General features: G+C 38.2%; 1 protein-coding gene across 1 annotated transcript in view; it reads right to left on the bottom strand.

Moving 5' to 3' along the window:
- lrp4 (low density lipoprotein receptor-related protein 4) overlaps positions 1 to 23,580 on the bottom strand; it is a 133,570-nt gene that overhangs the window by 66,537 nt on the left and 43,453 nt on the right. Inside the window, exon 2 of the mRNA XM_051714060.1 lies at positions 3,523 to 3,669. Coding sequence (XP_051570020.1) covers positions 3,523 to 3,669 — 147 coding nt within the window. The remainder of the gene's footprint in view (positions 1 to 3,522; positions 3,670 to 23,580) is intronic.

Genomic DNA, 23,580 nt, shown 5'->3' with positions numbered 1-23,580 from the left:
GGGTGAATGTGAACCAATTAAGTTGTTCAAGAACATGGACAAGGTGATTTGGGCAGGGGATTTGTTGTTCCCACCATGCTTTGCATGGAAATTGATGTTCAGAGTAAACACTTTGAAATGATTTTTTAGCAGGATGAGAAAAGGGGGAGACTTTAAAAGTGTTTAATACTGTTATTTTGGGATTTACGCTGAATTACAACTGTGGCGAAGAGTGGAGCTTTTGTTTAGGCTGAGGACGGGTATACAAACACCATGCTGCAAGATGCTTTACTCAAGTAGCAATTACTACTTAGCATTTAGCATGCTAATGTGTGCTACTTCTAGCTGAATGTTCGCTAACTAGCATAACTTTATAACATAATTCAGTAATGTGACACAAAAATATTATGTAAAACTGAAGAAATTAATCATGTTGAGGACACAAAATCACTTTAGGCTTCTTAACACTATAATGCCGTGTGTATCAAATATGATACACAACGTTTGACGGCTTCTGTTTCACTCTCTGTTCAAGCTGACGAGCCAAAGAACCTATGGTAAGTTTCACATTTATGGCACCCTCTAGTAGATATTTGTGAAAAAAGTGGTTTCAATGTTTATACTGATCTATTTAAAATGGCAGCAGACTTGTGTGAAAAGTGACTCTAATGTTAGGATAAATGACAGCTTATTTTAATAAAGTAAAAGTGACAGTAATGATTATATTGTTACTGATATTTTAAAATGAGTATTTGCTGAATATAAGCAACTTGTGCTTGGTTAAAATTTTGTATATTATTTTATTGAAAATCTGCCTTTGAAATCCACATATCAGATATGATTCAACAGGCTTTTGAGGAAAATATCTAAATCATCATTACATTAAATTCATGCCCACCACAAAATAATATCACAGAACTTTGACAATTCTGACATATACATTTATAAGATATATTTAAGTGTGAACTAATATTTCTGTGTATTTTCAAATATGCAGCCTGCTCTTTCATTATAAAGACCTCAATATTTTGCATTACAAGCTATTATGATGTCATCTTACCATAAGTTCCTGAAACCCATTGAAATTTAATTTCCTCACTTTTAAATGTCAATATAGTGTTTGGTGCCTAAAATATATATGATAAAAATTATTTATTGAAAAAATTATATTTTATACATATTGTATTTGAGGTGCTGAATTGAACTGTGATACATTTCAGTCCATATTTATAGATCAAGGAGAGGAAGTTGTCAAGGCCAAACTCTCAGAGATTTTGTATCTCTGAAAAGCCCAGGGAGTCCTCTGATAATACCCCAAGATTTACCACTGTACAAAAACTTCAATAACAAATGTCCTACACAAAAATGAATTACTGGGCCTCAGGAGGATAATGACCTTTAAAGCCTGATGTATCAAATATGATTTTTTATGAATTTTTTTTTATATTTATTTTTTATAGTTTGTCTAATGGTACTAAAAACAATGTAAAAAGACTTTTTTTTTCTGATAATTCTTTCATATTGAAATAACATCAACAAATTATGTTATTAAACCAAGAGGAAAAAGTTTTGATGTAACTTAATTGATTCATGTGGAACCGATGTACATGATTAAATTATGTAAATTCAACTAATTGATTTCTTTTGAGTGCAGGCATGCTTTACACCTAAAATTGAGGTCCAATCTTAACTAAATGTACATAAAATATGAATAACTATCTAAAGGACCCAATCATAATTAGACACATTTTCTGAATAATATATAAGTGTATCAGCAGTAGAATAGTGTTAAAGCTTTAGGTAGGTTTAGGTATGCATGTCGGCTAAGTACAAGAATCCTAAGACTGAAATTATCTACAAAACAAAGTTTGAATGAACTCTATGTTAAGAGGTTCAAGCTAAATTTATTGCGGCTTTAATTGGTTAAAATGAATTGGTTTGTGGAGAAGTAAAAATAGAATATCTGAGAAATATATGTGCAGTGTGGCCTTGCAAGCCCTGTAATAATAAAATAAATCTAATGAAGCACTAAGGAAACCTTATAATAACAAATCTTGTCAAATCAGTTAATTTAGGTGTCTTGTACATTTTCATTCCAGTGCACTTGAGTAATAATTGCGTCCGATCTGATTTCATCAGAATATCAAGTCAACTCTAAAATGCATATGTGGGTCAAAAATGAAAATAAATAAATAAACTTTGTTTACTATATTTTTTACATTCCAGGTAGTCTTCAATTTAGGTACATTTGCCCATGTGTACTGACTTTTTTAGTTTATTTATTTATTTTTTTTTTTAATTATAAGAGTTTGTGATGAGTTTGCATCACTACCCCTAGAATGCATATGTGGGTCCTATATGACCCATATGTATTTATGTGGTGTCTGGCACCAAGACATTAGCAGCAGATCCTTCAAGTCCTGTAAGTTGGGAGATGGAGCCGCTGTGGATCAGACTTTGTGAATCCAGCACATCCCATAGATGCTCAATCGGATAGAGATATGAGGAATTTGGAGGCCAGGGCAACACCTTGAACTCTTCATCATGCTATTCCCGAACAGTGCATGGAGTGTGGCAGGGTGCATTATCCTGGTGAAAGAGGCCACTGTCATCAGGGAATACCATTGCCATGAAGGGGTGTACCTGGTCTGCAACAATGTTTAGGTAGGTGGCATGTGTCAAATTGACGTCCACATGAATGGCCGGACCCATGGTTTCCCAGCAGAACATTGCCCATAGCATCACACACCCTCCACCGGCTTGTCGTCTTCCCACAGTGCATCCTGGTGACATCACTTCCCCAGGTAAACGGTGCAAACGTGCACAGTCGTCCACGTGATGTAAAAGAAAACGGGACTCATCGGACCAGGCGACCTTCTTCAAAACCTTCTTCACTGCACCAAAAGGTCCAGTTCCAACGCTAACGTGCCCACTGTGGGCACTTTCGACAGTGGACAGGGGTCATCATGGGCACTCTGACCGCTCTGCGGCTACGCAGCCCCATCCGCAGCAGGGTGCAATGCACTGTGTGTTGCGACATTCCTCCCGTAACCATCATTAAAATTTTCTGTGACTTGTGCCACAGTAGACCTTCTGACGGTTCAGTCCAGACGGGACAGCCTCCGTTGCCCTCACGCATCGATGAGCCTTGGGCGCACAAAACCCTGTCGCCGGTTTGTGGTTTGTCCCTCCTCGGACCACTGTCGGTAGGAACACCCCACAAGCCTTGCTGTTTCAGAGATGCTCTGACCTAGTTGTCTGGCCATAACAAACTGGCTCTTGTAAAAGTCGCTCAGGTCTTTACTGCTGCCCATTTCTCCTGCATTCAACACGTTGACTACAAGAACTAATTGTTCGCTTACCATCTAATCTACCCAGATCTTGACATGTGGCCTTGTTAGGAGATGATCAACATTACTCGCTTCACCTGTGAGTCATCATAATGTTTTGGCTCATCTATGTATATACATATATGTGTGTGTTTTATATATATATATATATATATATAAATTGTGTATGTGTGCATTTGTGTGAATGACTCACTGCATCCATCTTCATCACTGTGATCTCCGCAGTCGTTGTCTCCATCACACTGCCACTGCGCTGGGATACATGTGCACTCTCCAAACGCGCTGACGGCACACGTGAAGTGATTCCTGCCACACGAACATTCTGCACCACTCAAAACACCTACAAAACACATACAAAACTGGTTAGAGCACTAAAAATCAAGTTTTACATTTTCCAGTTTTCCACTCTTTTCGTTTTTCTTGATGACAAGACCTGCACAGAATCAGCGCTCACAGACATCTACAGAAAGCCCTGCAGATCTCTGAAGAATTCAAATGAACTTTAATCTCCAAGTTTTCACATTCTGTCGCTTGCAGAGGGAATTAGTTTATTAAATATTTTGTTTAATAATTACTAACAAGAATGCCATCCTCTAAGCTCCACTGAATACATTTCACCATGTTTAAATCGAATTGGCAAGCAAAGCTGTCAATTTACAATACCAACATATATGTTTTTCTAATTTTTTATTTTTTATTTTCCATCATATCCCTCAAATCTTATTCATACATTCAAACTTGGCACCCCAAGATGTCTTATGGCAAGTTTGACAAAAGACACTAAATGTTTTTGGCTCTCAACATCTCTTGACTGATTGACTACACATACTATAGACAAATAATACTGTCATATGAACATTTATTGTAAAGCCAGAGGATGGCTCCCCCACATTACTCTGGTTTCTCAAGTTTTTTTTTTCTTCACATCCTATTGAGTTTTGTTTTCCCTTTCCAAAGTCGCCATTAAGCCATGACCTTCTGTAAAGATGCTTTTAAACAATGTGTGTTGTTGTGCGACGCATCTCGAGATATTTTTCGAAGTTTAACTATATTTTGAAAGCTACTGTATGGCGGATGTTTAGAAATCAAACACTGGGGCAACATGTTAATATGATATAAAACAGAATTTTTTTTTTTTTTTTACATTACACCCACAGAGCCAGAGATTAAAGCAGAGGAAGAGGAGGAGAGGATGAAGACTCCAGGGAATTCACTCATCCACTGTCAGTCTGGGATCTGAATATAAAACTGACTACTTGGAAACCAAATTCAAGAAACTATAGTGAGCCCACTGTGCATAATTACCAAGAAAATACAGCACTTTTCATCTTTCTAGCAAGAGAAATGATAAAACTTTTACGTGAAGCAGCTTTATTTCACAAAATCACGTGAAAATCGGTGAAAAACTGCCTTCCTGAGCCTGTCCTACAAATATTTCTCTCTCTCTCTCAAAAAATCTCCAGACCTGACCCCCATTGAAAACCTCTGGAATGTGATCAAAAGGAAGCTGGATGGTCACAAGTCATCAAACAAAGCCGAGCTGCTTGAATTTTTGCGCCAGGAGTGGCATAAAGTCACCCAACAGCAATGTGAAAGACTGGTAGAGAGCATGCCAAGACGCATGAAAGCTGAGACTGAAAATCTATTCTACACTGCGTGCCCAATTATCAGGCAAGTGAGTATTCGGCTCTTTTCCATGCACATTTTCCAACTCCAAACCATATATAAACTTGAATACTTACTGCATTCAATCATTTTCAGGTGGTATGTATTTGTGTCATGAGGGAGGGTGTGGTGAAAGTGACTAACACCTTAAATCAAGGTGTGCATAATTATTAGGCAGCTTCATTACCTCAGGTAAAATGGACCAAAAAAGAGATTTAACTGACACTGAAAAGTCAAATATTGTAAAACGCCTTTCAGATAGATGCAACACTCTTGAAATAGCTAAACTACTGAGACGTGACCACTGGACAATCAAACGTTTTGTTGCGAATAGTCAACTGGGGTGCAAAAAAAAAAACATGGAGAAGAAAAGGCGCAAATTAACTGCAAAAGACTTGAGAAGAATTAAATGTGAAGCTACCAGGAACCCATTATCCTCCAATGCTACCATATTCCAGAACTGCAACCTAACTGGTGTGTCCAGAAGTACAAGGTGTCAAGTGCTCAGAGACATGGCCAAGGTCATGAAGGCTGAAACACGACCACCACTGTTTATATTCACAAATTGATGCATCAAGATTGGGCAAAGAAATACATGAAGACATATTTTTCAAAGGTTTTATGGACAGATGAAATGAGAGTGACTCTTGATGGACCAGATGGATGGGCCCGTGGCCGGATCACTAATGGACACAGGGCACCACTTCGAGTAAGGCACCAGCAAGGTGGAGGAGGGGTACTGGTAAGGGCTGCTATCATTAAGGATGAGGTAGTTGGACCTTTTCGAGTTGAAGATGGACTGAAACTCAACTCTCAAACCTACTGTCAGTCTGGGATCTGAATATAAAATAGACTACTTGGAAACCAAATTCAAGAAACTATAGTGAACCCACTGTGCATAAATACCAAGAAATTACAGCACTTTTCATCTTTCTAGCTAGAGAAATTACAAGAATTTTACGTGAAGCAACTTTCACAAAATCACGTGAAAATCGGTGAAAAACTGCCTTCCTGAGCCTGTCCTACAAATATATCTCTCTCTCTCTCAAAAAATCTCCAGACCTGACCCCCATTGAAAACCTCTGGAATGTGATCAAGAGGAAGATGGATGGTCACAAGCCATCAAACAAAGCCGAGCTGCTTGAATTTTTGCGCCAGGAGTGGCATAAAGTCACCCAACAGCAATGTGAAAGACTGGTAGAGAGCATGCCAAGACGCATGAAAGCTGAGACTGAAAATCAGGATTATTCCAGCAAATATTGATTTCTGAACTCTTGCTCTTGAAGTTAAAACATTAGTATTGTGTTGTTTAAAAATGAATATGAACTTGTTTTCTTTGCATTCCTCGAAGAAAAAAATGTATCTAAATATTTTTATGAAAATTTTTTATGGGAATGAACAGAGCATACAAGATAGTTTTGATTTGTTTAACATTTTTGGTCACTGCATAACTCCCTGTGTGTTATTTCATCATTTTAATACCTTTTTTACTATTCTAAAATGAGATAAATGGTAATAATAAAGAATGAGTAGGCGTGTCCAAACGTTTGACCAGTACGTTGAGTTTGTTTAGTGTAAGTATATTTAGCCTGGTTAGCTCAGCGAGTAAAGACACTGACTACCACACCTGTAGTCACAAGTTCGAATCCAGGGTGTGCTGAGTGACTCCAGCCAGGTCTCCTAAGCAGCCAAATTGGCCAGGTTGCTAGGGATGGTAGAGTCACATGGGGTAACCTCCTCATGGTCGCGATTAGTGGTTCTTGCTCTCAATGGGGCACGTATTAAGTTGTGCGTGGATCGCGGAGAGTAGCATGAGCCTCCACATGTTGGGAGTCTCCGCGGTGTCATGCACAATGAGCCACGTGATGAGATGCGCGGATTGACTGTCTCGGAAGCGGAGGCAACTGAGACTTGTCCTCCGCCACCTGGATTGAGGTGAGTAACAGCGCCACCACGAGGACCTAGTAAGTAGTTGGAATTGGGCATTCCAAATTGGGAGAAAAAGGGGATAAAATAAAAATAATAAAATAAAATAATAAATAATAATTAAAAAAGCACTGCCACCCCATCCCGCGGTGACAAAAGCGAGTTGTGAGCTCATTGTTTGTCGTATCCAGATGTCCATTGCTTGATGAGATCGCAATAAACATGCAGTAGTCAGAAGTTTTTCTATAAAATATTAAATGTCCTTCATTAAAATAATTAAGAGTCTATCTGCAAAAACAATAGACAAACTTGAATTTGGCAAACTCTTATTCTACACTGCGTGCCCAATTATTAGGCAAGTGAGTATTCGGTTCTTTTCCATGCACATTTTCCAACTCCAAACCATATATAAACTTGAATACTTACTGCATTCAATCATTTTCAGGTGGTATGTATTTGTGTCATGAGGGAGGGTGTGGTGAAAGTGACTAACACCTTAAATCAAGGTGTGCATAATTATTAGGCAGCTTCATTACCTCAGGTAAAATGGACCAAAAAAGAGATTTAACTGACACAGAAAAGTCAAATATTGTAAAATGCCTTTCAGATAGATGCAACACTCTTGAAATAGCTAAACTACTGAGACGTGACCACTGGACAATCAAACGTTTTGTTGCGAATAGTCAACTGGGGCGCAAAAAAACGTATGGAGAAGAAAAGGCGCAAATTAACTGCAAAAGACTTGAGAAGAATTAAATGTGAAGCTACCAGGAACCCATTATCCTCCAATGCTACCATATTCCAGAACTGCAACCTACCTGGAGTGTCCAGAAGTACAAGGTGTCAAGTGCTCAGAGACATGGCCATGGTCAAGAAGGCTGAAACACGACCACCACTGTTTATATTCACAAGTTGATGCATCAAGATTGGGCAAAGAAATACATGAAGACATATTTTTCAAAGGTTTTATGGACAGATGAAATGAGTGTGACTCTTGATGGACCAGATGGATGGGCCCGTGGCCGGATCACTAATGGACACAGGGCACCACTTCGAGTCAGGCGCCAGCAAGGTGGAGGAGGGGTACTGGTATGGGCTGCTATCATTAAGGATGAGGTAGTTGGACCTTTTCGAGTTGAAGATGGACTGAAACTCAACTCTCAAACCTACTGCCAGTTTCTGTAAAGTACATTCTTCAAGCAGTGGTACAGGAAGAAGTCCTCAGCATTCAAGAAGGCCATGATCTTTATGCAGGACAATGCTTCATCACATGCATCCAAGTACTCCACTGCTTGGCTAGCCAGCAAGGGCCTCAAAGATGCCCAAATAATGACTTGGCCCCCTTCCTCACCTGACTTAAATCCTACTGAGAAATTGTAGGCCCTTCTCAAATGTGAGGGAAGACAATCCACCTCTTTGAACAGCATTTGGGAGGCTGTGGTTGCTGCTTCAGTGAAAGCTGATCGTGAACAGATCAAGAAACTGACAGACTCCATGGATGGAAGGCTCATGGCTGTTATTGAAAAGAAGGGTGGCTATATTGGTCACTGAATATTTTTGAAAGGCCAAAAATGTTATTTAATTGTCATTTTGTGTTACTTATTTGTTGCACCTACTCTTAAAATTGAGAATAAACAATTGAGTTGAGAGAAATTATTTTTGTAATTTAGTTGCCTAATAATTGCACACACTTATATATTCCCCTGAGAAAGACAAAACTCACTTTTTCTTTGTTAAACATTCAGGTTTGGGGTTCAATAACATTTTGGATTGACAGAGCATTGTGTTTGTTCAACAATAAAATTAATCCTGAGGAATGCAATTTGACATTTTTAAATTGAAAAATATGCAGATACAACATAAATTGTGATGTGATAGAGAGAGAACGGAAATGTGATAAATGAACGGGTAATTGGTTATTTCATTTTGAAGACAAAAATGAGAAAACAAATTATCCGAAGGTACACGGACCCCCCAACTTGTTCAAAACCAAAATGACTCTTACACAACTGACCACAGAATGTGTTAGAAAACGTCAATCCTTCCCAGTTTTTCTGAACTCAAATTTCCAAATGAGGTCAGGAAAAGTTTCAAGAAAGGGAACTCTTCCAAATTCACCCACCTTATTTCAAGTCTGTGGTTCACCAGAACTACATGTCATGAGAATATCACATTATTTGCATTTTACAGCATTGTGTTGTGATTTGCTTGCTTTGGATGCAAGTATCATTCTTACAAAATGTAGCATTACGCAGTCAAAACCTTTTCACAGAGAAAAGAGAGCCGGCGAGTGAACTTGGCGTTGTGTTCCTTTCACTCACTCAAATAATTACAGCTCTTCTCTTGCGGGATGGAGTTCTAATGGCATGTTTAGCACTAAATGGAGCAAGACATTTATCATGTAGCTTTAAAGACTCGTCATTTCGGTTTCAAAGCCAAAAACTCTGTTAGCCTTCTTATGTTTAGAACTGATAAAACAATGACAGTGATCAAGTATAAATATGCTTACAGCCCCTGAAAGTATTTCCAGCCTTATGTCACTCTTAAAAATGTCTGAATGTCATTGCATTAGTTACAAAATAATTAAACAAAGTGTCATTTATTTTAAATAAAGTTTGCACAAGAACACTAAGCAAAACATTTAAAAAACAAAAAAGGTTTCTTTTTGTTTGTTCGGTTTGAAATAAAATATGAACATTTATTCATTTGGCAGACGCTTTTCTATAAAGTGGTTTATAGTGCATTCAAGAAATACATTTATCAGTATGACAATTAAAAAAAAAAAAACAGATATACGGTTCAAAATTAATTATTTGGACATTTTCTGGATGCCAAACTGAGTCTAATTCATGGGCGGGTCTAAGGGGGGTAGGGGGGACTAGATTTTTGGAATATTTCTATTAACTTAAGTATAAATATTTGTTGACTTTAACCACTATATTTTGAAGAAAACTTCACACTTCAACTTCGACACATTTCTCCAGAACCTTTTGTTATTTTGCAAGTGAACACTGCAACAAAGTAACACATTTTCAAATATAAACTGCATGCAGCTTGGTGATAGTGATGTCACTAAAAAAAAATCAAAATCATTGCCCTAAAACCTGCTCTTAATACAGCGCCCTGGTGCCAACGTCACCTACCCCACCCATTTCACAAGCAAGAGGGAAGCTGAAGCTGAGGTATCAGACTCTCGAGACTCTCTGGCCCTCAAAATGGACATGGTGGAGACTAAAGCAGCCGTTTGTTTGCTTATTTTGGTCTATGCTTGGTGGAAAGAGAGACCTGACTCAGTGAAACTCTGCCTTTGTCATTGACCCTCGCTTCAATCCCCAGTAGGCCTTCTTTGGCGCAAGGGTAATCGGCGAGCCAAAGGCGCTTGGCCGTTGGCCCCAAGGAGGCACAATGAAGCCCCAGAAGTGACAGCGGGAACCCAACAGGCCCTGGGACGCACTAGCACGCCCCTTATTTGGCCCGAGAGTGGAAATGTGGCCATTGCCTTCCTAATACCTTACCACAAGAATCCAAAACAAGATTTTGCTACTTTTGCTCCTTTTTTTAATCCCCTTTTTCTCCCAATTTGGAATGCCCAATTCCCACTAGGTCCTCGTGGTGGCACGGTTACTCACCTCGATCTGGGTGGCGGATGACAAGTCTCAGTTGCCTCCACTTCTGAGACATTCAATCTGCGCATCTTATCACGTGGCTCAATGTGCATGACACTGCGGAGACTCACAGCATGTGGAGGCTCATGCTACTCTCCACGATCCATGCACAACTTTCCATGCGCCCCACTGAGAGCGAGAACCACTAAATCGCAACCAAGAGGAGGTTACCCCATGTGACTCTACCCTCCCTAGCAACCTGGCCAATTTGGTTGCTTAGGAGACCTGGCTGGAGTCACTCAGCATGCCCTGGATTCAAACTCGCAACTCCAGGGGTGGTAGTCAGTGTCAATACTCGTTGAGCTACCCATGCCCCACACTTTTACTCCTTTTTAATTGATGGTCTTTACACAGATGCACCAGCTAGTTTTTGGCCATTGTGTTGCATCTTGTGCCACCATCGCCACATTTTTAAGATGGTACTGAACTTTATACACAAGTTTCGAGACCCCTGCATTCTGTTCAACACCGTCCAGCTGTTTAAAGTCAGAGTACTTTTTGAAGTCTGTGCAGGTGGTGCAAGTGTGGAAATCAGGGTGGAGATGAAAAGAAATCAGGCAGAACAAAGGTGTGCTTCACCTCAACTACACCCACTCGAGCAATTCATTCAATTCTTTGCTCAAATCAGACTAACACGGAAAAGCTTAAGAGACCAATTAAATATGATCACTAAATAATCAAGAACTTCAGACGTGTCTGCCTGTACTTGAATGATCTTTCCGTTTCCTGAAAAGCCCCTCACATCTGGAATCTCTCTGATTGGTCCCCTGTGGGTACGCTTGCTCCCGTTACAGATACTGGCAGCAAAACTGCCAATCCCGCAACTGCTGCTCTCTATAATTTCTACCCTTTTAAATTACCCTTCAACCACAAAGATTTCCCATCATGTGATTCCAGAAAGCTGTCAAACGTTCAAGCTAAACTCCTCAAAGACACATTGAAGACACAGCTGTGCATAAAGAAAGCCATGTATGCCCTTAAAGCTAGAAAACTGACATTTACTCTTTGAAATACTTTAATTCTTCAACACTGATGAAAGGTTCACTTAGAGCAGCTCAGCAATACTGGACGTTAGTAATCAGATCTATTTATTGCATGGCAAAAAATAATTTCTTGTTTTTGGGTCCATCCTCACTGTTTTTTCCCCAGTTGTTTTCCTATGTAAACATGCACTAGACAGACATCTTGGACCGACCACGTCTCTCGCAAGAGCGCCACATTTTCTTGATGCGTCTCGAGTTAGAGGCCATTCACACTGATGTACTGACACTGATGTTCAAATTTTTGCATCTGTTTTTCAATTGTCTTCCTATGTAAACATGCGCTAGATGGATGCTTTGACGGATGGCTTTAACCACTAAAATGCACTTCACCGTTTCTTTAGTAGTTTGTGCAGGAGGGCCACGTTTTTAGATGCCATGTCGAGTTGAACGTGTTCACATTTTTGTATCCGTCTGCGCAGTGTTTCCCAATGATTATCCTATGTAAAGGTGCTAGGCGGGCATCTTTGACCTTCACATTTCGCTGTTTCTTTTAGCATCTTGCACAAAATTGTCACGTTTTTTTTAACGGCATGTTGAGTTAGGGGCCGTTCACACCGAATGCATTTTCGCACCTATCTGCACCGTTTTTCAATTATTTTCCTATGTAAACATGCACTAGACTGTCGTCTTTGACCGTTGTTCCACATCTCGCTGTTTTTTTAGCATGTCACACAGGAGCGCAACGTTTTTTAGAAACCGCCATGTCAAGATGAAAATAACTTCAACTGTTAAAAAATGTGTCTCAAGACACCTGCGTTCTGCTCTATTCCTGGCGCTGCATTTGATTTCTTTTTTTATTCAAGATGGCCACTTAATCAGTATTTTTGTCTGTTTTCTAGTTAGAATTTCTGAACATCCATAAAATGTTTACTTGCGAAGCAAAATGTCATTTTTCAGTTTGTTTTCAGAGAATATATCTTGAATTAATTTTATTTTGTAACCACACTGGCAAACTGTCTTATGATTCTTTAAGCATAAATCACAAAAATAATTACGTTTGTGCTTAAAATGATGTAACATGCCAAAAATAAACTACATATATCATAACGTGAATCTTATCTTACAGAAGATGGTGACAATGATTTAAATCGCTGGATGTGGACAAATTGCAATAATGTTGGTTTTTAGTTGTTCTTTCTACGTGACAGCAGCATCCAGCTGTATCATGTGGTGAATCACGTGAGCTCTACTGACTGTGTGGCACTTTCATTGGTAGATGCCACAACACATAAAAGTTTGCAAACGGTTGCTGTCATTTTGTTATTCGAAATACCTGTTAGTATGAATGCCCCTTATTATTGAAAGTGGTCAAGCCTCGGACCTGCTCTTCATCCAGCTATACCACATTGGAAATGACATATTGCTGATCTTTGTAACATATAATATCATATCAACATGACAGACCTGACATTTGACATTAAGCTGGGAAAAACTCCCCCGTAAGTGAGCTTAGTATTCTTATTTTAAATTTTCCTTTCTCACTGAACTGGAGTATAATGTTCACAAATTCTTTAAAACATCCGCGTGAGGCTGGCTCACAGAAAACCACAATTGATCGGTCGAAAGCGCCTACAGTTTTTGGCTTAAACGAAGGTTTGAAATGTCTGCTAGACAACTGCAGCACAACCCCTAATTCTGGATTTTAAAAGACCCCAGAGAGAATGGAAACAGACATTAGTCTGAGATTTACACAAGGGTATCCTATTGCAGACGCCAAGTGCAGAAGTTGAGTTTCAACTGATGAGGTGCAGAAACAGGGAGAGGATGAGAGAGAGAGAGAGAGAGAGAGAGAGAGAGAGAGAGAGAGAGAGAGAGAGAGAGAGTGGGCAGGTCTGTGACTGTCTGTGTTTTCCGCCACAGTCAAGATATTTTTAATGAGGCTGGCTGCTCGTGGCTGCAGTTGAAGGCAGAACTGAGAGACAGAGGGCTGACGGGATGGGATGGGGGTGTGAACATGAAAGGAGAGAGAAACTGAACTATTGAAACTGCAGCATTAGCAGTCTACATTCAAACAAGCATAGTAAATGCATAGATATGTCTGTTTTTTTTTTTTTTTCAAGGGTTTAGTCAACTTCTGAATTTAGGTATTTGAGTCTTTAAAGGAATATTCCGGGTTTAATACAAGTTAAGCTCAAATGACAGCATTTGAGGCAAAATGGTGATTACCACAAAAATATTTTGGCTTGCACATGGTTTATAAAAAAGAAAAAAAAGGGGGGGGGTTACAATGGAAGTGAATGGGCCCGTTTCTAAAGTATAGCCACAAGACGTAAACATTACACATGTAAACATGATTTTGCCGTAATCAAATCACTTACTAACCTTACCTGTGTAAATTTATATCAAATATTACAACTTTGTTGCTATGACGACATATCTCCGGTTAACCCCTAAAAGCAATTTTATCACACTAGGAATAGAAGCTTTCACACTGCAATTTGTTTTTAATAAACAAGGGACAATGAAATTATGTTTTTTGTGATCAACATTATGTAACAAATACATTTGATACTAACTTGGACTGAACAGGAACAATCCTTTAAACAAAATTCATAATAAATTGATCATTTTTGCAACCTGAATTGCTCTTAATACACAGTACTGATGCTAAAAGAGTGAATCCAACCAAAATCTTTGTTACAGTGGCAAGAAAAAGTATGTGAACCCTTTGGAATTACCTGCATTTATGTATCAATTTGTCAATCTAAGTTACATTAATGAACAAACACAATCTGTTTTAACTAATAACACTCAAATTATTGTTCTTGTACATACTGAATACAGCATTCAAACATTCACAGTTTAGGTTGGAACAAGTAAGTGAACCCCCAGGCTAACGACGTTAACAAAAGCGAATTAGAGTCAGGAGTTGGCAAACCTGGCATCCAATTAATGTAATAAGATTGGAGGTGTGGGTTAGAACTACTTTGACTTATAAAAAGCACTCAAACATTTTGAGTTTGCTATTCAGAAGAAGCATCTGCTGACATGGACCATGCCTCACAAAAAAGAGATCTCAGAAGACTTACAATCAAGAATTGTTGCTTTGTATAAAGCTGGAAAGGGTTACAAAGTTATCTCGAAGAGCTGAGATATTCATCTGTCCACAGTTATAAATGGAGATGATTTAGTACTGTAGCTACTCTCTGTAGAAGTGTAATCTCAGTTGCCTCCGCATCTGAGACTGTCAATCCGCGCATCTCATCACGTGGTTTGTTGAGCGCATTATAAAAAGCACCACGCACAACTCACCAAGTGCCCCACCGAGAGCGAACCACATTATAGCGACCATGTGACTCTACCCTCCCTAGCAACCGGGCCAATTTGGTTGCTTAGGAGACCTGGCTGGAGTCACTCAGCATGCCCTGGGATTCGAACTAGTGTCTTTACTCGCTGAGCTACCCAGGCCCCCAGGCAGGTAGTTTTAATGTTGTGGCTGATCAGTGTGTGTGTGTATATATATATATTTTATATATACAGTATAAATAAATATTTTTGTCATTTCTGTAAAAAAAGCGTAGTATTTGTTGTACTGCTTTTAATTTATGCTGGTTTTTAATAAAAAACATTAATAAAAAAAATGTCCATAAGACAAATAATTATAGTATAAATAAAAAGTCAAAAAAAGTATAATATTTATTAATAAATATACAATATTAAAAAAAAAAAACATACAAATGCAGCCAGAAAATAATGTAAAATGCAGAATATTTTAATGGTTCTAAATTTTCTATCTTGAAGCAAAATATATGAACTGCTTTGAATTAAATATTATTCTTTATTTTTCTTTTAATTTTGGGGTGAAATATTACCTGATTTGTTTTTTGTTTTTTGCGAGATTCCCTTACTAATGCATTTTAAATATATTTGGGAAACCTTACAATATTTACAAAAACCAAGTGACAATTCTGCACATTTACTTTTCTGTGGTTTTGAACCAATAGAAAGGAAATTTATTTGAGTTGAGTGAGAAAAAACAGTCCAATTTGTAACACTCCTTTCTTTAAGTAAAAGACAACTAGAATAAAAACTGAAATAAATGAGGTAAAGGTAAGAGGTTCAGTAAGTTGTTCTTAATAAAGCACTTAAATGAAATGTCGATCAGCGAGCACTTTAAGAAACCACAACACAAACTCACTGACCTCTCACCATCTTACTTTCCATAGATACAATGAAAGCCATCTTACAAACCGGTGTTTAACGAGCCAGCGACAGCCAAAGCCATCCAACTGCATGAGGAAGTGTGTTCATTCACTGTCACACACACACACATGCAGCTGCTGAATGAAGATTTAATCCAGCTCTGCAGCGTGTGGGCTTCTTTAAACAGCGCTAATGTCCTGTGTTACATAAACACTGTTTGAAGGCAGCTGTATTTGGGGCAGCGACAGAATGATGATTTGGGTTTTTTGTTGAAAGGCATGCGCTTGTGTGTGTGAACTGGAAAAGGGAGCAAGCAAACGCTGTTTGGATGTGAATGGGTCGTTGCGTCTTCCAAGTACAAGTGTACATAGTGTATGAACACGAGAGGCGCTACAACGACTTTTATTCACTTTCACACAAAATGACGTGGTTGCTTCAACTGCATTTTTAGCTTTATCTGGCACTATCGCTTAGGTTTAGGTTTAAAGTTTAGGGTAGGGAGGTCCATTCTGTTGGATTTAAAAGTCAACGGAGCATTAACCTTAAAAACCTCATCTGTTTTTGGTGAACATTTAACTCATTTTTAGCACCGTTTCACACTATTGGTGATTAAATTGACATTACTCCTCATGCGACCCCGCGATCACATGCATTGACATTGTATTTTGGCTTCGCTTTATACAACGCATAATTTAAATCCATTTAAACCGACTGATCTCAGTTCAGGAGACTCTAGGCTGTCAGTAAAGGGTTAAACTTTCAACGCATGGAGTCATGTGACAAAACAACATGGCGCTGACCACAGCGGAGTTCGTCTTTGGGAGAAACGGCAAAAAAAAAAAAAACTACATCTGGTTAGAAAACTAATTACATTTTTACACTGAAACCTGTTTGAGTCAAAAGATCAGAATCTCTATCATCTGATATGCCATTTTTAAAACTTGCAAAACGCCATGCTGCTAAACACAATGTACACTTGTGTACAATAGCACAAGGTTTTCATTAGAAATCCTACATTTACTGTGCATTTTACATTGAGAATCAATGGATACATCCAAAAGCTGAAAAATGTCACTTTCAGAGGCTTTATATGGAGTTAGTTAGAAAATAAGGTGCATTTCAAACTGTTCTGAGACCAGTGCAGACAGACTGCACACTGGAGGTTAAGTCATTCACTAAATAGGGAGCATCATATAGCTTTCTATGAACCCAAGTGCATTTACTCCTAAAATCCGAACAAAAGTTCAGTTTCTGGCTGGGCGGTAAAACTGTATCGCTATTTATCGAGAGCAAAAAAATTCCTCGATAACGATGATAAACTTTAGAGTAATTTTCGATTTTTAGCCTAAGTTCTACATAGACGATCGGATCGCTGAAAACGCAAGCAAAGTTATATTATTAGCAATAATAATTAGCAATAGCAATATTTATAATAGCAGTATTTGCAAGCTAGCTAGCACCTAGCTATCCATCTAATAAGATATCATTGTGTATCAGACAAGACAGCACAGTCAAATCAAATAAACACAACAACTCCGACATCAACAAAATTGTGTTTATTCATGTACTATTTCGTTTCAAGTTTTTTCATGATCCATAGCGCTGTCACGTCCGCAAATTTTTTGTCACAGGCAAGAAAGTGTTTGTTCTTATGATGTTTATTGGCAGTTAGCAATACAGCTTACTGTGCATTACCGCCACCTACTGCGCTGGAGTGTGGCGCGTCACACGAAAATCTTTCAGTGGAGACAAACGTCTGCTAAAGACGATGAAATTGGCGAAATTATCAAAATGAGGTCAAATCTCAAGTAGGATTAAATCTTAAACCAAGTATACTTCTTAGACTTCAAATGAAAAGATAGCTTACCCTGTGGAATTTACTTGTAAACAAGCACGTTTACATTTATTCTTGAGGCCTAACAAACATGTGGAATGATATCGAACTATATGAAAATAAGTATTGAGAAAATATCGACCAGCCCTAATTCATGTCCCAAATTTTGGTAACAGGGCTACAAAAAAAAACATTGAAAATAAAATGGCTCATAAAATATTTAGCTGACTATCATCATTTTCTGGAGGTTGAGCATCTCTTGACTATGATGAAAGTAAAACCACTGACTTTGGAAATGACCCCCTGTTCATCTTATTCAACAGTCATATAAAAAACTGCCAAAATACTACAGCTTTTAATAATACTGTAAGGCTTTTCATTGTCTTAAGAACAAACCCAGAGAAACACAGATACACTGGTACTTACTTTGGACCAAATCCAAAAGCACTTATACTGAATACGCACCATAATTCATCTACAAATCAGCACAGCTGTGCGATGACTGGGAGCTTTTGAGCTCAATTGGATTTGGCTAGCTCTGCCCATCAAATCAGTATTTGAATTAAAGCATGTGTCAACAAGTCCACAACAGCATCCTCAACAGTACACATACAATACATAAAAGCAGTCCAAATACTTTGAAGCCGTGAGAACATGCGGTGAACCTACAGAGCCGATGTACCTCCTAAAGTAAATACAAATACACCTGTGAGCCTCCAGCGTTCAGCCCATAAGCTCATTAGTGGTCAAAACGATTACGGCTACATTTTTAATGGTATTAGTTAACAAGTCCATGCTAATAAAACCAATTCATCACATGTACGCCCTTGGACTGGTTTGCAACTATCACAATAAGCATCTTTTATAAATATATTGAATTCAAAGTTCGATGCGTTCATGATAGTTAACAATGGGACTGTAGTAGACTACATGCATGCCAATTCTGGTGCAGATAAACAAACAAACTAACGAATGAATGAACAAACCAAAAAATTAAACCTAGGTCTAATTCACAGTTGTTGTTTTTTGTTTTATTCCAGTGGTGCAGAAATGAAAGTGAGTATGTGGATCTCTAGGCCATGAGGAAATATAAAAATAGTACGAGATGGCAAAATCATTAGAAGACGTACAAGTTGGCTCCTACACAAATCAAAACACAGAGAGAGCTTTGACTGTCCTTTTGTGAATACGTTCACACAGAACCACAAAATTGTTGGTGGTTGTTGGTTGACGAGGGATCTTGTTCCTGCCAAGAAATTGCTCCCATCCTTGTCCTACCGAAACATCTAAGGGAATCTTGCCTTGTCACTGTCGCCTCTGGTTTGCTCTGTGGGTTTGTAAGGCACTTTTCTTTGCAAAGCTGTTTTGGAACAATGTGCGTTATTAAAAGTGCTACGCAAATAAAAATGAATTGATGTCCACAGCGGTCAACAGAGATCCAGCTTCAGGCCACGTCCAAACTAATACAATAATTTCGCTGTTGTGGCACTGTTGTGTCTGCCATCTACTTTGATAGCGCTGTTAAAGATAAATGTTTACTTTGTACTACCTTCACAATGCATTCCTTCAAAGGTGACGAGAGGTTTATTCGTAATTGCTGTTCGGCGGAGGAACACGAGGACAACTGCGTTTAAGACCGTACATGGAAACTCTTACAAAAATCAAGAGTTTGGGCAAACTTGACCCAAACCTCCACTCATTTTCACATGCAAATGAGCTTTGCGGCAAACTCTTATTTGTCGCCAAAAGGTTTGCTGAAGGTTCAGCAATACTGTTGAAGAGCTGCAAACTTCTGGCAAACATTTGTGGCAAATCACAAGCTCATTTGCAAGTGAAAATAATGAGTGGGAAATGTGCAGGAAGTTTGTCAGAACTCTAGATATTTTGTCAGGGAATGATGCTTTTTTATTATTTTTTTTTTTTATTTTTTTTTCCACATGCACAGTAAGGGGATTTAATCGTTTTCAGATGTTTCAGTGTGGACATGCAACTTTTGGAAAAGTTTGAAAACGCCAGTGTAAATGGAGAGTGTTTCAAAATGCTGTTTTCAAATTAATCCAGATTAATTTTATAGTCAACTGCATAGAAACATCTTAGGTGTGTAACTTGATATGTGGTTTGTAAAATCACCACGAGCAGGGCAAGAATATTAATATGGTAACTAATCTAAGAACACATTCATTTTGAAGTGCTACTACCATTTTAATCAAATACAATTCATGTCTGGCGTATGATAAAACATATTTTCAAAATGTCAAGAAACCAAAATATTGGGAGCCTGGGTAGCTCAGCGAGTTTTGAAGCTGACTACCACTCCTGGAGTGGCGAATTCAAATCCAGGGCGTGCTGAGTGACTCCAGCAAGCTCTCCTAAGCAACCAAATTGGCCCGGTTGCTAGGGAGGGTAGTCAGATGGGGTAACCTCCTCGTGGCCACGATTAGTTTTTCTCGCTCTCAATGGGGCGCATGGTAAATTGTGCGTGGATCGCGGAGAGTAGCATGAGCCTCCACATGCTGCGAGTCTCTGCGGTGTCATGCACAACGAGTCACGTGATGAGATGCACAGATTGACGGTCTCAGAAGCAGAGGCAAATGAGACATGTCCTCCGCCACCCAGATTGAGGTGAGTAACCGTGCCACCATGAGGATTTACTAAACTGTGGGAATTGGGCATTCCAAATTAGGAGAAAAGGAGATTAAAAAAAAAAAAAGAAAAAAAAAAGAAAAGAAATATTGCATGAATCAGGTTAAAGCAATCAAGTTAATGCATATACATGATATATAAATCAGGCTCCAAACTCACATCTAGCATGCCTGTTTTTAATACCTCGGTTGATTCACTCATCTGATTGTACTCAACATCCTGTCTTAAAGGAAGAGGCACAGTGTTTTGAAAAGCAAAAGGGTCACTTGTTTTTACAAGAACGTCTCGTCTCACAAAGACACTTTTGTTTCATGTGAACTCCAGCTCATCTCTGCTTTGATGGGCTGATGGGATCGAAATCTAGAATCACAATCCTTCCTGTCACCTTCGTCATGAGTATCTACACCAAAATCTCCTACTTTTACACTGTTACCAACTTCATTTATATGTACTTGGGTTTTCTGCAAAACACATATCAAGGCAGTTCAGAGGGGAAATGTCCACTGTGTGGCAATAAAAGAAAGTTAAATCTCCCGACCCTAAACCTTAAACCTAACCGAAAGTGTCATAAAAAGGCAAATATGAGATGAATAAAAGAACCAGGTCATTTTGTGGTGCTTCTATGACACTTTCGGTTCACGTGTCGACCTGCGTGCTCTTCAGGACTCGTATCACGATCATTCGCATCTCAAGTGCAATGCTCTATTAGTTGAGCTACTGCAAAATTTTATCGCACTCTGAACAAACAATTTGAACAAGCTTGTTAATGTTGTTGGTTATACAATCTAATAACAAGTCACGCGCTACAATAAAAGTGTTTATATGTCGTAAGATAGCATTGTGTGAGTAACAGGGCGAAAACGTGTTTATGCACATGTTTATTTGCCATTTTACTCTTGAAAGAGAATAAAAGTAATTGCTTCGTAGCACCTCTAGTGTTCATTTTTGCAAGAAAACTGCCACTGCCAATGTATAACAAAAAAAGCTTTTTTTTTAAATGTCGTTTAGTAATGTGAATCTATAAGTCCAGGTTGCAGGAACTTTTTTGGAGGAATAGTACATTTTTCCATTGAACACAAAAATAGACATTTCTGAAGAATCTTTATGCTACTCTTTTAATTTAAACAACCGTTTATAATGACCATGTCTATCAAGCTCAACACCGGAAAAGTATCATAAAAGTAATCCAAACAACTTGTGAACTTTATTCCAAGTCTTCTGAAGTCAAACGATAGCTTTATGTGAGGAACAAACTGAAAATGTACTAATCTTTCAGTCCTCTGAATCTTGGACCTCGTATCAACAGCATTCTTAAAACAATCTGAATTTCTGTTCCACAAAAAAATAAATCAATAAATAAATAATACATGGAAAAATAATAATAACAGCATTCATGTTTGGAAAGACATAAGGGAGAGTGAATAATGACAAGCGAGTGAATTCTCTCTTGACTTGCTTGGTTATTTCAAAACCTTTACTTTTAGGACAAGAGCAAAAATGTCTTATTTTCCTGAGCATTATAATGGAGTGTTAATTTATCAAGTGGAGAGAAGTGTTTCCCATGGCAGCACAGCAGGACATCAGAGCACAGCCTGTGAATTTATTGGGCTCTAAAGACAGAGATGAACAATACTACTGCTATGAGTCTACTGCTCTAAACATCAGCATCACCTCCAACACAACACAAACAAACTAATGACACACAAGACGAGGAGTGAAGCTCCACACGTCTGTGAGAGTTCTCAGGACCCTGACTGACCTTATTTTATACAAATCTGCACCAAACGTGCAGTCAGAGCCATTGCTGTTGGGTTTTACGTCCTTATTCACCACGATACACACCATCACCTAATTTAAAAACTAGGGCTGGGTATCTGATTCACAAGCTCTCGATTCCAATACAACATCGTTCCATACTGATTCATTTTCAGTTATAATGTCCATTAAGCCTAAATATGAAAGAAATTCTCTATTAGGTCCCGTCCATTCTAGTCCGCTTAAGTTTACAGTGTCCTGATGTCATCGTGTTTTCAAACTATATGGTTACGGTGAGCATTTTCGATTGAGATTTCAGTGTGGTTGAGACGCGTAATCGTAGGAAATCATTGCGTTTTTAAACGAAAATGTACTAGTGTGCACGTGGCCTCAGCTAACACTGTAAATTATACAGGGAACCTGCTAAGTTCATTATGATCATATTAATTAAAAAAATAACAATAAGGTCCAAAATATCAACAGACATAATGAACATAACCATAACTCAAGTAAACACTTAAGATCCTAATAAGCTGACTTAATTGAGTAATCAATCCTCAATTTAATTGAGAAATTGCGTCTCCAAAGAAACTTGTGCAATTAAGTTAGTAACTTAACTTGGTGTTCATATAGAATGAACTTAACTATTTTACATTTACATTTATGCATTTGGCAGACGCTTTTATCCAAAGCGACTTACAGTGCACTTATTACAGGGACAATACCCCTGGAGCAACCTGGAGTTAAGTGCCTTGCTCAAGGACACAATGGTGGTGGCTGTGGGGATCGAACCGGCAACCTTCTGATTACCAGTTATGTGCTTTAGCCCATTATGCAACCACTACTCCAGAACTATTTAAGTGAAGGACTAGTTACCTTAACTATTTAAGTTAAGGTAACTAGATGCAAGCAGACTTGACACAGATTTGCTTTTCAAATGTTGTTGTTTCTACTTAATTTTAATTAAATGGACTCAAATGTAGGTCATACAATAACACAACTTAGAGCTAAAACCTCTATGAATTCTTAATAAATATTTAAATGCCCCCATTATTTTCCCTTTGACTAAAGGTAACACAACTAAATTATTGAAACGCAAGGCATTATGGGTATTCCCCATAGCCTCAGTTTTGTACACAACAGTATGCGTTACTAAAAATTAAAAGTCTATGGATTTTTAAGACAAATAAGTTTAAGGAACATGGATATTTGAGTTATGAGCCCAAAACTTGACATTTCAACTAATGTTTAAGACATCTTGATTTTTCAAGTAATGACAACATTAGGGTTTACTGTGTAGAGTAATTGATTTTGATCTTGGGATTTTTAGAATGGATATTGGGACCGTTTAAATGAAGATCCGTCCAATAAAAAAAATAAATAATAAAAAAAAAAAATAAAAAAAAAAAGCAAAATGAAAACTTCAAAATCAATAAATTACATTTCTAAAGCAATATCTAAATTCTGTTAAATGCATGACAAACCAACATGAAATGATCAGTCCACTGTGAAACAATGTTGAGGTATAAAGGAAGTCCACACAAAAATAATAAGTCAGGCTCAAAAAATGACAAAGT

The sequence above is a fragment of the Myxocyprinus asiaticus genome, chromosome 2, assembly GCF_019703515.2.
Source record: "Myxocyprinus asiaticus isolate MX2 ecotype Aquarium Trade chromosome 2, UBuf_Myxa_2, whole genome shotgun sequence".
NCBI lineage: Eukaryota > Metazoa > Chordata > Actinopteri > Cypriniformes > Catostomidae > Myxocyprinus > Myxocyprinus asiaticus.
Note: the sequence above shows the minus strand (reverse complement) of the source record. Positions and strands in the feature narration are given on the sequence as shown.